The following is a 17,657-nucleotide window of genomic DNA, read 5'->3' on the forward strand; positions in this document are numbered from 1 at the left end:
CTACTCTACAGAAATAGTTGTATCAGGATTAAAAAATATTTCCAGTGTTTTCTAATTATCACTTTGCATATCCATAGCTCAGCAACTGGGAATAGTGGTCAGAAGCCAAAACGTTAATGAGCTGTGCTATATCTACACATATTGCTTTGGTCAAAGGGTATGTTTCTGCGAACTAGATATTTTATAAATTAAAAATGTAAGAGGCTCTCAGCAGAAGCTATTAAGGAAATCTAAATGTGAATTTTTTTCTTAAGGAAAGATCTTTCTGCCGCTTCTCAAAAATTTATTCTTTAATATTTCATTCATGTTTGTTAAATGTATACTCAATTAGCTAACCGAAGGTATTTTTTTAGTCAAATAAGTGAGCTTTTTTATTATTCACAGCTTTTTCACAAAACAATGCAAGTTTAACGTAAGTCAAATAAAACGAAGTAATTTCTGGAAATGCTATGTCAGATATTTAAGTGTGACCTTAGTGTAAAATAACCTTAACATTCCTCACAGCTATAGACAGTTCAGCTAACAAAGTGACCGAGAAATCTATAGGTGGACAGTTGGACAGTTCTCTTCTTTGTGAATGCCCTTGACTAATTAAGTAGAAATGCAAAAAAAAAAAAAAAAAAAAAAAAAAAAAAAAAGCATATGTACAAAATAAATTAGAACTTTTTAAAAAGAAAAATAATATGCATACAGAAAGAAGAAAAATGAGAGTTTTTAAAAAAGATTTTCAATCTTTATGTTGTCTTTTTCTGTATTTCAACTGAAAATACAATGAACCCTTTTAAAAAGCTCTAAAATGTTAGGCTAAATTTCCCCTTCAATCTGCCTAGATAAATCTTCTAACCAGTACACATTTTCCAGTCTTTCCTCTGTTAGAGTCCTCTTCAGAGTTTATAATTAGAAGCTCAAAAACCATTGACAGATGTTTTATTGTTTGGCAATCATCTGATGATCACATAGTTATTCAGAGAAAATCAAAAGGTAGAATTTGTGCAGGAGGAATCTCCAATAATAAAGACAAAGAGAATGGGTCTCATTTAAAAGGAAGAAGTGAGTTTTTCTACCTAATGTGTTTTTAAGAAAAGCATAGTAAGGATTAAAAAACATTCAAACAATAAAAATGCTATCTCAAACAAAATAAACTCTCCCTTTAATTCATAATTCCCATTTTCTCCATCTTCCCTTTAGGAAACTACCATTATGAGTTTCTTACATATCTTTCAATAGATGGTCTGTGCTTGTGTAAGCATATATTTATATTGGAAGGAGTTGTGTTGGAACAAAAGACTTCTGAAAAGAATAAAATTTGATGTTCCCTCATGTTGTTAATAGAACAATTTCAATTTTACCACATATTTTGCTTATAAGCAACTCTTCAGTCACTTAAGAAATGATTTCTAACTAAAGAGAAAACATCCCACACTTGATATTTGTAGGAAAAAATTCCTTCCTATTACTTTATTCTATCAACCCAAATGGCACTTGTAAGAAATTATGTTCAGCTTTCAGATGTGATTAATTGAGATAGAAGAACCACTGGTGAAATGAAGCAAGGGAAGTCATCAGAGGCAGCAAGAATGCAGGTGATGTAAGAAACAACAGACATTCAATAAGAATGAAGGACTTCCACTTACATTTTATCTAAATATTGGTTCACATCTTCATCTTTCTCATAATCCTTACACAGCTGGGCAACCAGAGCTCCATAGGTAAGGACAAAGAGATCTTTATTCTGGAGAAAAAGGGGTAGTTTCTTGTTACAGGCAAGTTATGACAGTATACTACTGTATTTCTTTTTTTTACAAAATCTCGTTTGAAGTAGCCTTAGAGGTCATCTGTACAATTTTTCCTTCCTCCTATTATTGCAACAATTCACACTTTTGAAAACAAATTATATTAACATTTGGATACATTGATGTGGGGTGGGGGAGAGAGAGCTGTTAAATAAAATGAATTTCTCAACATGAGAACATCCTTCTATGCATTTGCTTACATGATAACTTGCAATGTATTTTCATGGAGGACAGTTTTTTAAAAATACTAATTTCTAACATAAATTTCTGTTTTCCTAAAATATATGCCAGCCATGTTTTCAGTTGGAAGGAAGAATTGGATAAGACTTCTCAGGAGTCTGCACAATCCCTAATGGCTCCCAGATCTGCCAAGGAGACCTTCAGGATAAACCCAAATGTAGCAGCAAATTTGTGAGTTTCTTTTCTTTTTACTTAGAGAAAAAAGGGGAAAGTGATATTTCCTTATAGATCTCCAAAATATGTCCCATTTTTAGAGTAAATTATAAATGAAAACTAAAGCTTAAGACAATTTAGGTTTGACTTAGGATTCTTCCAAGAACCTAATAATAAATCACAAGAAATGCTGGTAAATTATCAATGCAAAGTCTGCCTAACATATAAGAGCCACAGCAGAAGACAAAGTGCTGCCATATACTAATGCTACAGCATAAAGATAAACAAAGGTGAAGGGGAGAGAGAGAGAGAGAGAATGAGATTGTTGTAACTACCAGTAAAACAAAAGAATCTGAAAAAAAAAAGTAAAAAAAAATTATACCCTACCTACATGCCATGGTCCCAAAATTGTGTCCATTTATAATTAAGGCCAAACTGAAATAATGGAATTTATTCTCTGTCCCTGATGGGTGGGCACTATTATATATTGAAACCTATTTTATTTCCAGCTGAGTTTCTGGTTCAGTACCCATAAAGGCCAGCTTTCTCTATTCTGCTTCATGGCCAAGGACTGTACCTTGAACTGCCTGTTCAGCTGGGTCTCAAATCCATACCACAGATGCTAGGAAAGGTCAACATAAGTTTATCTTCATAGTTTTTAAAACAATAAAAATAATCATGTGAATATCTGAGAGAACATCATTAACTATTTCAGTAGGTTATGAATGTATCAGGATAAAAATACATTTTAACTGCGTTATAAAATCAAGTGATTTTGGTATAATAGGAAGTATGTATCATTTATCTTTAGCACTTGAGAGTCCCACAGGAAAATAAATCAAGATACCAGAAGGCCAGAGGAGGTATCCGCAGGCATTTCAAACTGAAGTGTGCCAGTTAGTCACTACAATTCTAAACACCAAGTCTGAAATTACTTAATTATATCAAATGCCCATCAGTCTCCTGAAATAATTAACAGAATTTTAAAGTTAACAATAAGTTTTTGTATCTGTAGCTTCTGAATGGCTAAAACTAAGAGAGTATTAAAGAATGTTATTTAAAACTAATCTGCAAAAAAGTAAGGTTTATAAATAACTCTTAACCTGGAATATATAGAAAGGATAATAGGAAACATTTTTAAAGGCAATCCTTTTTTGATGACCTATTTCTATCCAGTTTTACACATAATCAACTATATATATACACACATATATATACCTGTATACACATACATATATATATAAATTCCTATTTCCTGAAGTATGAAATACAAAAAATTGCTAATATTTTCATATCTTCTGTCAGAGGCAAAAAAAAATTGACACTCGTATGGATATAATTAGTCAGAAAAGAAGACCTTAAAGTCTGTATAAAGAATTGATTATTCTTTATGTGGGAGATAATCATAATTATTCCTGGATGTATCATTTATGATTCACCTCGCTGAACACTCTCTTTCCTCCACTAAAAATTCTCATAGCATCACTTTTTAAAATAAATCAGAAATCACTCAAGAAAACATTTTCTCTGAAGTAGAAAAAATCTCTTTGTAGAAAGATCTTACTATTTTATGGTATTCTGGTCTTCGGTGTGCAGGGCGAGACATAGTGCGTGATAGATGAAGAACGTGATCTTCAATTTATCTTCTTTTGTCTGTTTCTTAAAGGTATATCAGTCCAGGTCTTTTTGTTTTGTTTTTGTAAGCTCTTCCTTGCTTTGAGACAGGAGTGCTACTTCTGCACTCTACTGCTTTTGCTCTTTGCTGAGCATAACAACAGGATTTTCTTATAGCCACGTAACTTGCCATGGATCAAATAACTGCTTCATTTGTAAGGATGAATTGTAATCTAGAGCCATAAAAGCTGATAATGTGAAGTCAGACCTGAAGCACCGAGACACAAAAAATTCTTTAGCCCAAGGGAGTTCAAGAGTGGTGTTTTGTTCTCATGCCAATACATTGTTTTAAAATCATAAACAGAAACCTTTGCAATCCAAGATAGATCTAAATATTAGCATTATTCAGTCTTGGATTGATTGTTGTAAGAATTAGAGAGACAAGATCAGCAATCTGTAGGTAATAAATCCTGAGTTCAAACCTGATCCCTTAATTACACCAATGGTTATCATATTGTCCCCAAAACCATAGATCCCTATCTTGTGTGATTGCAGTATTGAAATATATCTGGTAACCTTTTTTTCTTTTCATTAGCAGCAATCAACAACATTAAGGAGTGATAGGACGGGCAATATTTTCTTACAAAACTGTTGTTCAAAATGGGTGCTCTACAGTATAATAAAGTATAATGATCTGGTAGAGGAAGTAAGCCCTTAGCTTTCTTTTGAGAGTTCTGGAGACGTTAGCTATTGAAGGCTCTCTTTATTTATGCAGAAATACTTAAAGTTCAAATAAAAAATCCTTTCACCTTGACAACTGCAGGGTGCAGAGGAAGATCAAAATCTTTCCAGAAACAGAAGCGGAAAATTCAGTTTATGAAAGTAGTTTTCTACTACTTATAGTTTGAGTCCATTCGTCCTATTTGTTCTGGCAAATTCTTGCTATAAAGGGACAGACTCAAGAATACTTTGAAGAAAAGTGTGGTGTAGTTGAAAGAACCTAGGAGGACTTGGAAGGCTCAGGCTGTTGCAGCCCTACCATTTATTGGCTGTGTGGCCTCGGGCAAGCCATTTTATTGCTCTATGGCTCAGTTTCCACATTTGCAAAATGGCAACAATATCACCCACCTCACAGAATAATTGTGAGAATCAAAGACACAGGTGTGCCGTAAAACACATTAAATGCACTATATAAAGACTAGTTACGATAGGTTATTCTTGTAGTTGGATAAATTGAATGGAATTTTACAATATCTACGGTATTTCCATGACTGCATATGTTCTATGACAGTATGATCTCAGGAAAATTAATTTCACTTGGTTGTGTGGTAGGGGTGGAGAGTTTTTTAGTAGCGATTAATAGCAACTTATATGTATATCAAATTTACAGTTTACAACATGGTTTGCATTCTCTTTATCTCATTTTAATTCAAATACAATCTATGAAATATTACTGTAATTGTGGCCATTTTATAGGATAAGAATCTAAAAGTAGAGAGGTTGAGAAATGTGTTCAAGGTTATCTGGATGTTGGCAACAAGAAGGGATCTGGACTAAATTTGATGATTCCAAATCAGATATATTTGGTACTGCACACACTCTAATTATGTTAGAGCAAACTATTTTAGAGACGACTCACAAAGCTTACTAAGGTTCAGTGACAGCATGTTGCTGGGTCAATTTGTGGGCAATCCTGAGTTCTGAGTTAGATACTGCAGAGAATAACATAGAAAGGGCCTGTGTGCTTGCTGCGAGGTGATGGCAGTACTGGAATCAATTTCACCAAACTCTAATGGCTGTGGTATGGTCACGTTAGGGCCATCGGGAGAATTCAGGATGTCATTGGGTGTATTAGAAAAAGCCAGCTTGTATTTCAGACTGACATGGTTCCCCTTTGCCCCATGACCTTCCAGTCAAGACACAGAGCTTGAGGAAGGAGCAGAGACCCTGCCAGGTGCTACTGTACAAAGCACAACCTGCACGACCACAGCTGTACTCACTATCACAGGGGACACTGGTTTACTGGTTTTCAGACTATGAAGCCTACTATTCTTCAGCAGCTCTTAGGATGCCAGTGAGCCCTGTGTTCCACAGACTCCTTTTTTAATGTAAAAGTACTCCTCCCTTAAATAGAAGAAAGCAGAGAGATGATGTTTCAAGCAGGTACATGATCTATAATGTCTGCCCTGGCAGCCAACTAGGAAAGATATTTATTCAAGATATTATTTCAAGATAATGCATAAGCAAAGTTTTTCGTGTTTTACTAAGAGTTCTTTAGTCTTGTTAGGACTAAATTTGGAACTGGGGTTAGGAGAAAGACGCATTCTTCAGTCTAGTCAAACTGCACTGCAGTCAACCAACCCAAGGAAATGGTGAATTGTGCTACGCTCCTAGGCTGGTCCTTTGGGAATACGTGGGCAGCAGAGTAGACACTTGGGAAGGTGCTAATAAAGGAGGACATCCACTGATCTGTGGGTTGTATGATCACCCACAAACTATCAGAGAAGACAAAGGTCTGAATGTCCCTAAAACTTACGTGTTTAAACTTAATGCCCATTGTGGCAGTTTTAAGAGTTGGGGCCTTTGGGGAAATGATTAGGTCATGAAGGCTCTGCCCTCGTGAATGAATTAGTACCTTATCAAAGGGCTGGAAGGAAATAGCTTAGACTTTTGTTGCTTTTCTGCTATGTGAGGATATAGCAACAAGGTGCCATCTTGGAAGCAGAGAAGAGCCCTTGCCAGAAAACAATGCCAGCACCTTGATCTTGTACTTCCCAACCTCCAGACCTGTAAGAAATAAATTTCTGGTGTTCACTAGTCTGAAGTATTATAACATCACAAAAGAACTGAGAAAATTGATTACTCATGAATGTAATCATTCACAGTCATTGACAAGTTACACATTGGCACTGCAGATGAAGTGATTAGTTCTTTCAACAGTAAGCAATAGTAAAACTTGGGAATTTATCATCTACAAACTCCTTTACAGCAAGAATTTTACAATCCAATAATGACATCTAATCAATCAATGCTCCATCCTTTCCTACATAATTCCCTGAAAGAATGGTCTACAGTTTCCTTCTCTATTTCCTTACTCCCCATATACAGATGCTCCTCAATTTGTGATAGGGTTATATCCCGATAAACCAATCAGAACTCAGAATGCATTTAATATACCTCACGTACCGAGCAACACAGCTTAAGTTAGCCTTCCTTAACATGCTCAGAACACTTACATTAGCCTACAGTTGAGCAAAATCATCTAACAGAAAGCCTATTTCATAATAAAGTATTGAATATGTCATGTAATTTATTGAATACAGAACTGACAATAAAAAAACAGAATGGTTGTATGCATGTTTGATGTAGGGTTTCTACTGAATGTATATTGCCTTCACACAATTGTAAGGTGGGGACCATCTATACTTTAATTAAGTTGATTTTTAAATATAAAATTATAAACATAAGGAGGCCGAACATGGTGGTGCATGTCTGTAATCCCAACGCTTTGGGAGACCGAGGTTGGTGGATCATCTGAGGTCAGGAGTTTGAGACCCTGGCCGACATGGCGAAACTCCATCTCTACTAAAAATACAAAAAAAAAAAAATTAGCCAGGCGTGGTGGAGGGCACCTGTAATCCTAGCTACTTGAGAGGCTGAGGCAAGGGAATCAGTTGAACCTGGGAAGCGGAGGTTGCAGTGAGCTGAGATGGTGCCACTGCACTTCATCCCGGGTGACAGAGTGAGACTCTGTCTCAAAATGTATATATATGTAAAAAATAAAAATTAAATTATAAGCCTAAGGAAAGATGTGGTATTTACTATTAAGCTTTACTAAACATGTTGCTATATACACTTCAGGCTTTGCTTTTTAAAATTTTTGTGTTGATACATGATATTTATGAGGTACATGGATAGAATATACAATGATCAAGTTAGGGCATTTAGGGTATCCATCATCTTGAGTATTTATCATTTCTATGTGTTGAGAACATTTCAAGACCTCTTTTCTGTTTTGAAATGTAAATACACTACATATTATTTATATATATATATATAAATCTCAGACAAAACTTGCTAAGTTTGTTCTTTGTACATTTTATATATTTTCTGATATTTACTTGATTGATTCATTTCTGATAAAAGCATATTAAAAATATCTCTCCAACCAGACATGGTGACTCACGCCTGTAATCCCAGCACTTTGGGAGGCCAAGGTGGGCAGATCACCTGAGGTCAGGAGTTCGAGACCAGCCTGGCTAACATGGTGAAACTCGGTTTCTACTAAAAATACAAAAAATTAGCCGGGCATGGTGGCACATGCCTGTAATCCCAGCTACTCGGGAGGCTGAAGCAGGAGAATCGCTTGAACCTGGGAGGCAGAGGTTGCAGTGAGCCGAGATCGTGCCATTGAACTCCATCCTGGACGACAAGAGCGAAACTCCATCATATATATACACACACACACATATATATCCATAATTGTAAGAATTTTTCTTTATAATTTGATTAGTTATTGCTTTATATATTTCAAAGTTATGCAGTCACAGACACACAAGTTGACAATTGCCAAAATTATTCCTTTTGACACTTTTTAGTTAAGTTTTGCCTTCTGTTAATATTATTGCTCCCATTGATATATATTTCAGTACCTTCATTTTCAAGCATTGTGGTACAGTTTTGAGAGTATCACTTGTAAGCAGCATGACTCTATTTTCCAGTGACTTTGTAGGTAAGTTTAATCTAGCTCTGGAATAGTGGTTAAAAGCATGTGTCAGACCACCTGAGTCCCAATCCTGGCGCTTCTGCTCATCTGTGTGTGATGGGCGGAAGGGCCACGTCAATTTTCCTGGGTAATCTCTCCACACCTTAGTCCTCTTATCTGTAAAAACATTGAGGATATTAGTATCTCATCATAGGGTTATTGTAGGAACTAAATAACATAAAGTTCTTAGAGCAGTAACTAGTGTCCGTGATTGTTAGCTGTTGAAAAAATTTTTTTGTTGTGATTATGGATATATTTAGTCCCATTTCTACCATTATTTTCTGTTTTCTCTTTACCAGCCTCTTTCCATTGTTTACTCTCTCCTTTCTTGTCAATATTCTCTTTGTATTTCCTCCTTTTTGAATGATCTATGCGTTGGATTTCTATTCTTTTAGTGATTACACTTATACCGCGGAAGCCACCAAATAAATCAATGTAATTAACATTTCCATCATCCCTGTTCTAGTTGAGTTTTCTCAGATTCTGTATTTGTCTATTCGGCATCCATTAATTACAAGGTCAAATAATGGCCAAGTTGCTTACATCACCCCTGTGATCAAAGCCCATAATCTGAACCACTTCCTTATCTAATTTTCACTTACCAAGCCAATATTTACCCTCCCTTAAATAAACTATGGCCAGGTCACAGGCAATATCCCAGGTCACAGGGATAGCCTCTGTGCCCCAAGGCCAATCAGAATTGTTTAAGTGAGCCAACCCTAAGTGTCTTCCCTGACCTCCCTTGCCTTTTCCACACAGTGCCCAATAGAGGCTCTAGCTAGGCTTTCCCTGCCACCTCTTGTCCCTTGACCAAACCTGATGTGCCCCCATGATCTTATGTGGCAATAAATTATTTAAATGGCATTGGCCTCTTTGTGTTGTCACTCAGTCACCTCCTTAAATTAAAATTCCGCGGCACAAGTTGATACAACCCCAGAATTACAAAGGGATATTTCTCATATTCCTTTGTAATCCCTCTCTTCTTATCCCTACTTCCAGACTTCCTAGGCAAGCACTGGTCTGTTTTCTGTCGATATAGATTAATTTACATTTCCTAAAATTTTACATTAAAAGAATCATACACTATGTACTTTTCCTGAATTATTTCATCCAGAAAATTATTTCTGAATTCATTCATGTTACTAATATATATTAGGTTGGCACAAATGTAATTGTGGTTTTTGCCGTTACTTTCAATCGTTTTATCCTTTTTTTTTTTTTTTTTTTTTTTTTGCTGAGTAGTATTCCTTTGTATGAATGTATAATACTTTGTTGATTCATTCCTTTGTTGATGAATATTTGGGTTGTTTCCAGCTTTTGGCTATTCTAAATAGGGTTGCTATGGACATTCATGTGCAAGTTTTCATGTGGACATGTGCTTTCATTTCTCTTGTGTAAGTAACTAGGAGACAAGTGCTTATGTTATATGGCAGATGTATGGCTACCTTTTAAATAAAATGACAATTTTCCAAATTGTTTACTCCATTTCACATTCCCACCATGAGTATATGAGAATTTCAGTTGCTCTGCCTCCTTGCCAACATTTGGTATGGCTAGTCTTTTTATATTAGACATTTTAGTAGATATGTAGTGACATCTTATTATAATAATATATTGCCTTAGTTGTTACTTTTGAAATAAAAATTAGTTATTTCTGAAGTGAATGGACTTTTAAAAGATTATACTTGTGCCCATCATTATTTTTTGCTCCTGTGTCTCTCCTCAGGGCTCATTTTTCTTTTTGCTGTAATATATCCTTTAGTAACCCTCCTAATGAGGTTCTGTGGATGGTAAATTCCCTTAGCCTTGATGTGTCCTTATTTTGCTCAGTCTTGAATGATAGTTTGGCTGGTATTAAGCACTCTGAAGATAATGTCTTCTGGTCTTTACTGTTACTGATGAGAAGTCTGCTGTCAGTCATTGCCCTTCTTTTGTAGGTTATCTGTTTTTTTCTTTCTGATAGTTTTAAAGAATCTCTATTTTTCACATTCTGCAGTTTTACTCTGTGTTTAGTTGTGCATTTATTTTTCTGTATATTGCTCAGAATACCCAACATTCTTCGGATGTAAGAACTTTTCTTTGATTCTGCAAAGTTCTCAGTTATTTCTTCTTCAAATATTGCCTTTCTATTCCTTCCTTTTTTCTTCCAGAACTCCTACTAGACATATTGTATAGTTGCTTAACTGTTTTCAAAAATAATTATTTTATTTCTTTGTTTGTTTATACTGCATTTTGGGTGAATTTCTCAGTACTACCTTTCCATTCACTAATTATGTGTTTAACCATGTTCAGTTAAAAGTTTATTTGAGAAGAGAAATGTATATCATATTCACTTTGTATAAACCCAGTCAAACCTATTTCGGTGCCCTTTATATTGAAATTCTATAATAAATATTTACTGGTTAAATACACAAAGAAAACATCTTACATCTTACTTTTTGTTTTCAGATATATAACTTTATTAAAAACCAAATATCGGCCAGGTGTGGTGTCTCACACCTGTAATCCCAGCCTTTGGGAGGCCAAGGTGGGCAGATCACGAGGTCAGGAGATCGAGACCATCCTGGCTAACACGGTGAAACCCCGTCTCTACTAAAAATACAAAAAAATTAGCTGGGTGAGGTGGCAGGCGCCTGTAATCCCAGCTACTCGGGAGGCTGAGGCAGGAGAATGGTGTGAACCCTGGGAGGCGGAGCTTGCAGTGAGCCGAAATCGGGCCACTGCACTCCAGCCTGGGCAACAGAGCAAGACTCTGTCTCAAAAAAAAAAAAAATCATATTTTCATATAACAAAAAGATACCTATAAGCAAATCTGCAACTTAAATTTTTAAGCAGCACATAGCAATATTCTGTGAATGCAAGCAGATTTAAAATTTTTATGCAAAGTTAGAATATTTTGTTGTGATTTGGCTTTAGGGGCATCTAGCCTTGTTCTTTCCTTCGGGAAATCTTTTGAGCTCTTCTAGCAGAACCCTTAGGAACATTCCAGCCAGCCCTAAATTTTGGATTGCTCTAGTATTTAATAATTTCCATTAATAATTTTATTATAATTTTATGGTGACAAGATGCTGGTCTAGTACAAGGTTAAGAATGTCTCGTTTTGCTTTCAATGCTCTATTTGCTGGTGCTCAGCATTTTGTGTCATACAAAGCAGCACACAGAAAGATGGAGGCAGCCTGCTTTCTAAGCGAGCCTCCTTTTTAATTATAGTAAAAAAAAGAAATTCCTCCCTTCACTCATACCTAAAGGAGCTTGCTCTCAATTTCTTTCAGCTGTAATCAATCTGAGCTCAGCGTTTTCAAAGTACACAAGGAAAGATGCTAGAATCCTTTAAACATGTAAGGATGTTGGATCACTTGACACAACCAGTTAAACCAGTAAGATCCCATAAAATGGTTATAGCTGGCGGAGTCTAATGATCAGAAAGGGCCACAAGCTGATTTGTGTAAGAGCTTCCCACGATGTGCCCAACTCTCAACAGTATTGTGTCTTCTCTGCAGAGAAATGGTATATTTATCAATTCTTTAATTGCAGCTTTGACTGCTGGTGGGCAACAGCTCTTCTCCTCTTCCACATTCAGCTGTCCTTGTCAGGTTGGAAAAAATTTCTATTATGGTTCTGCTTTTCTTGTCATTCCTGCCTTGATCCTTCTGATTGCTGGCTTTGCTCTGAGAAGCCAAATGTGGACAATTACCGGTGAATACTGCTGCGGCTGTGTCCCTCCATACAGGAGAATCAGCCCCCTAGAGTGCAAGCTGGCTTGCCTTAGGTTCTTCAACATCACTGGGAGGGCAGTTGTTGCTCCTTTAACCTGGCTGGCGGTGACCCTGCTGACAGGCACGTACTATGAATGTGCAGCAAGTGAATTTGCATCTGTGGACCATTACCCAATATTTGATAATGTCAGTGCCAGCAAACGAGAAGAGATCCTAGCTGGGTTTCCATGTTGCACATCAGCTCCTTCTGACGTGATCCTAGTAAGAGATGAAATAGCTCTTCTGCACAGATACCAGTCACAGGTAAGTAGATTTTTTTCCCCCTGCTATGTTATCCCATAGAACTACAGTCACTGGAAACATTGCAGATTCCTACTGCTTCTCATATTCTCTGATTATAGAATACAATACTAGATACTGTTCATCAAAGTGAGTTCTACTGAGCGAATATACATAGTTAGCATGTTGGACTTTGGAGTCAGCAGAACTGAGTTTTAGTCTTGCTTTGCCACTTATTAACCTGCAAAACCTTGAGTAAAATGGGGATATTAATGGCACCTACCACATGGGGTTGTTGTGAGGAATACATTTACCAATATATTGGAAGTGTTTGATATGATTTCTAGAATCTATATTAAGAACAATAGATTTTAGATATTATAATGAATATTATTGCTATATTAGTAAATCCCATCTTCTGTATATATATTCTTAAATATGCATTCTTTTTTTTTTTTTTTTTGAGACAGAGTCTCGCTCTATCGCCCAGGCTAGAGTGCAGTGGCCGGATCTCAGCTCACTGCAAGCTCCGCCTCCCGGGTTTACGCCATTCTCCTGCCTCAGCCTCCCGAGTAGCTGGGACTACAGGCGCCCGCCACCTCGCCCGGCTAGTTTTTTGTATTTTTTTAGTAGAGACGGGGTTTCACTGTGTTAGCCAGGATGGTCTCGATCTCCTGACCTTGTGATCCGCCCGTCTCGGCCTCCCAAAGTGCTGGGATTACAGGCTTGAGCCACCGCGCCCGGCCTTTAAATATGCATTCTAATGTATTACTATCTCATCTAAAATTATAGGAAGCTTAATTATAATGAAAAATAATTCCAGTTGTGATTCTAAATTTGGTGTCTATGGATAGGTTTATGTCAGAAAGTAGAGTGGGGTAGGAAGAAAGCCTGAACCCTACTACATTTATAGGTTAAATTTTTAAAGTGCTATTGTGCATTTTGTCAGTAGAAAGAGTGACATTGGCTGTCATCAATTTCTCCAAGGGATTTGAGGAAAAAACACATTCTGAAACCACTGTCATATAGTAAAAGCATAGCTTTTTAAAACTACTTATTGCAAAGGCATGCATATTTTTTCACTGGTAATCTTAGAGTTACTACATTTTAGAAATGCTAAAGTTATTTAGTCGGGAAAAGCTACCATCAAGACACAGAATATCAAGTTATTGCAATATGGCCCAGTTTTTAAAAAGTTAGAAATACCATTAGATATGCTCTGTCTTAACTTTTAAAATACTAGCCCTAATGCTCAGAGGAGCTATGTAAAAATATGTGAAAATTCAGAAAATCAATAAAGTATAACTTAAAATAATTTTCTTGCTTAAGAAAAGCTAAATTGTAATACGCATTGGTAAGATTTTCTTAAAGTCAAAATAAAATGTGTTATTAAATGCATACACAAATTTCTGTGAAAAGACACTTTTACAGTTCTGAGTACCATTGCCAGTAGGTTGTTTGGTTTTGTGACAACAAAACTTACATTTATTGATGTACTTTTCATATACTGTATAAATATTTCATATCTTAATTCTAGTTCTGATAATATTGAGAGATGGATATTACTACCCCATTTTACAGATAAGTAAATCAAAGCTCAAAAAGTTTATGTAACTTGTATAATTCAGGGCTAATAAACTGGATCAAGATATCCCAAGATCATGCTATTTCCTTTTCACTAGGCCGTCTTCTGTGACTGTCTCAACCTTCAATCACATTTCATTAATATGTTATTTTTTCAGTTAGATTTTTGTGAGACAAAATCGCCTTAAATTCAATTATCTTCTTTGCCTATGCCCCATTCTAAAATATCTTCCTGACATTAACTTCACCCCATTTCAATCTACCTTCTAGACATATGCCAAAAATATCTTTCTAAGTCCAAACTGAATGATGAGATCCCTTCCCTACTGCATATGAAGCCCTTCAGTGATTTTCTACTAGCCTAAGAACAAACCCAATTTCTTGGCATAACATACAAGGCTTCAACATCTTGCCCTTGACCACTTTTACATGACTCCTACGAGCACGTGAGTCCAAATGTCTTGAGGTTCTGCCAACTATTCATGCTATTTTTCTTTACCTTCTTAGAACTCGCTTTACCTTCTTGCATCTGGTGAACTTCTTTTTAATAATTTAGGCTTTTGCATTATCTCTCTCCTCTGGGAAGTATTCCCTGATACTCCTTTCCCTTAAGTAAGTTCATTCCATTGTGCTTCCTCGGGTGCTCTGATTACTCATATCAAAAACTATCCCATTGTGTCATATTTCTTGGCTTGCTCATTAGTCTCCCTTTTCAGGCTTAAAAATCACAGAGAAAATGAATGCATCTTTAATTATTCACATCTGCATTCCCCATAACCAAGCATATGTATTACACACGGGGGAAGGTCAACCTGGAGCTCAGTAAATGATTGTTTATAGATTAATGGGCATCTGGGATGGCTTTTCCTCCGCCATGCTGGCCTCTGTTTAGTTAAATGGTAATAAATATCACTTTGTAGGTTTTAACCTCCATAGAGTACAACTATCCCACTGTGCACACACTGGAAACTCCAGGCCTGTTGATAAATCATAAGATGCAGAAGAGGCCTTCAATACCCAGACTGTGACTGCATACTGCTACCATCCCCAAATATGTGGAACTTACCTCTCTCACTTAACATAAGAAGTGCAAAATATTGAAAACAGTAAAATGAAAAGAAAAAAAAAGATTCTAAGGATAAAAAACAGCCATTTGAGTCAATCTTTAAAAGCCAACTCTAAATAGTCTCAAAAACTAGTTCATTTTCCTTTTAAAGTATGTTTCAAAGACACATAATGAAACTGGTCAGCAATGATTATTTGAGGACAAGGGAAATGAAAAGGAAAACAATAATGTACTACATGGCACAGTGACTATGCTATTTATTTTTTTTGTCTTTTTTTTTTTTTTTTTTTTTTTTTTTTTTTTTTTTTTGAGATGGAGTCTCTCTCTGTCACCAGAGCATTTTTATGGCATGATCTGGGTTCACTGCAACCTCTGCCTTCTGGGTTCAAGCAGTTCTCGTGCCTCAGCCTCCTGAGTGCCTGGAATTACAGGCATGTGCCACCATGCCCGACTAATTTTTGTATTTCTAGTAGAGATAGGGTTTCACCATGTTGGCCAGGCTGGTCTCGAACTCCTGGCCTCAAGTGATCCACCTGCCTGAACTCCCAAAGTGCTGAGATTACAAGTATGAGCCACCATACCCAGCCAACTATGCTATTTAGAATACATTTAGATACATGAGTCTGTTCACTGACTTGCTTTTTAGCTGCAAAAGAGGAAAGAGCAACTCAGGAAGAAATATCAATGAACACCTGTTGGTACATCATTGAAGACACCTTAGAAGGTTACTATTATTATATATCGTATCATTTTCGTCACCATCATTATCAAATATTTATTAAACACTCAAAGAATGCATAGGCCTGTACCTGAGAGTTGAGAAGTAAGGTTGAACTAAAAGCAAAGAAAGGTATGTATCATATGTAAGGTTAATTGGTAGGTTATAGCATCTGTCACTTCAAGGACTGTATTTAGAATCCATTCCAAGTTAACTGGTCAAATTTCTTTGTAACTCAAAAACCAAATTGAAATGGCTGGGCCTATGCCCTCCATGAGATCTATTTCCAAATCATATCATTAAAACGTTGTTGACATATTAAAGATGGGAAAAGCAAATTTTATGCCCATATTTTAGTTTGTAGGAATCCCTCCTCCCATGGCTGTTGCTTGAATATTTGATGTATTGATACTTCCTGTTTTTCTTTTTAATAATGATGTGAAGATGCTGGGTTGGATTTTGATCACCTTGGCAACCATTGCTGTCTTAGTCTCCTGCTGTGTGGCAAGGTGCTGCTCTCCCTTCACCTCTCTGCAACATTGCTACTGGACCAGCCACCTCCAGAATGAGAGAGAGCTCTTTGAACAAGCAGCCGAGCAGCACTCTCGGCTCCTCATCATGCACCGCATAAAGCAGCTATTTGGCTTCATTCCCGGGAGTGAAGATGTCAAACACATCCGCATTCCTTCTTGTCAGGACTGGAAAGATATTTCAGTACCCACTCTTTTATGCATGGGTGATGACTTGCGAGGTCACTATAGCTCCCTTGGAAATAGGGTGGATGAGGATAATGAGGAAGACAGATCAAGAGATATTGAATTAAAACCTTGATTACGGCACCCTTCTCAAGTCAGATTGCTTAGCAGATACTTGGCTTTTATGATCAGGGTGTTTCAAAGTAATCTCTTCATCTTTTTCTTTCTCTTCTGATATTTGTTTATGTAAGTCCATCTCAAATATTATTTCTAAAATCAATTTATTAGATGATTGTGCCAATCTCTCATTTTGAAATTTTGCCAATGGTCTGGTAATGCCTAGAGTGGAATGTGAAGTCACGTGGAAATTTGCATCTTAGTTGTGTTACTTAGTAGCTGTGTGAAAATTAATATTTCTGCGTGCTATTTTGTCATCTGCACATTGTAGCTACCTCCTAGAGTTATTATGAGAATTAAACATGAGAATACAAAGTGTTCAGCACAGTGTCTTTCATCAAAATAGATGCCAATAAATGTTACTTTCTCTCTTTTTCTTTTGCATTCCATGTCTTCTATCACTGTTTTTCCTGCCTCTATTTTCTGGTTTTATCAGTTTCTACCTTTATATAATATCCAGAACTTTTCGTAGCCTCCGCCTCTTTCTTCAGACCTAAATATCTGACCTTTTGGGAAGCAGGACAGAAACCCCTTTCTAATCCGGTAACATGTGAGGGAGAAGCCCATGCAGGAAGGTCTTGAGTTATCCTACTACAACCTGGGGACAATGATATATTATTGTATCATTATTAGTATCGTGTTATTTGTAGCACCTCCGTACTAGGAGCATTTTTACGGCCACTACATATAAAGTTTCTTCTAGAAGCTTCTCCACTGTGCTGTACTACAGAGATACCATTTGTACCTTTTCATTACCAAATTGCACCTTTGCCCTCAAATTCCATTTGTGAAACCAAAACTGCAACCTGTACTTGTATATCCATTATCTGTAACTCCAAAAGAGAATAATTTCTGCC

At 36.5% G+C, this 17,657-nt stretch overlaps 2 protein-coding genes across 3 annotated transcripts in view; one reads left to right on the top strand and one right to left on the bottom strand.

Moving 5' to 3' along the window:
- TRAPPC3L (trafficking protein particle complex subunit 3L) overlaps positions 1 to 17,657 on the bottom strand; it is a 72,310-nt gene that overhangs the window by 42,666 nt on the left and 11,987 nt on the right. Inside the window, exon 2 of the mRNA XM_045391640.3 lies at positions 1,635 to 1,732. Within this exon, the coding sequence (XP_045247575.2) occupies positions 1,635 to 1,636 (2 nt within the window). The 5' untranslated portion in view covers positions 1,637 to 1,732. The remainder of the gene's footprint in view (positions 1 to 1,634; positions 1,733 to 17,657) is intronic.
- On the top strand, positions 2,146 to 17,484 carry CALHM4 (calcium homeostasis modulator family member 4). 2 transcript variants are annotated; one of them, XM_074036928.1, is made up of 4 exons: positions 2,146 to 2,204; positions 12,068 to 12,072; positions 12,523 to 12,584; positions 16,373 to 17,484. In XM_074036928.1, exons 1-4 carry the CDS (start codon positions 2,146 to 2,148, stop codon positions 16,757 to 16,759), a joined length of 513 nt encoding a protein of 170 aa, XP_073893029.1. In that variant the 3' UTR covers positions 16,760 to 17,484. The 2 variants fall into 2 exon arrangements, with proteins under 2 accessions (XP_073893029.1, XP_005551704.3); XM_005551647.5 differs by lacking the exon at positions 2,146 to 2,204 and having other exon boundaries at positions 12,027 to 12,584.

The sequence above is a fragment of the Macaca fascicularis genome, chromosome 4 (genome assembly GCF_037993035.2).
Source record: "Macaca fascicularis isolate 582-1 chromosome 4, T2T-MFA8v1.1".
Taxonomy (NCBI): domain Eukaryota; kingdom Metazoa; phylum Chordata; class Mammalia; order Primates; family Cercopithecidae; genus Macaca; species Macaca fascicularis.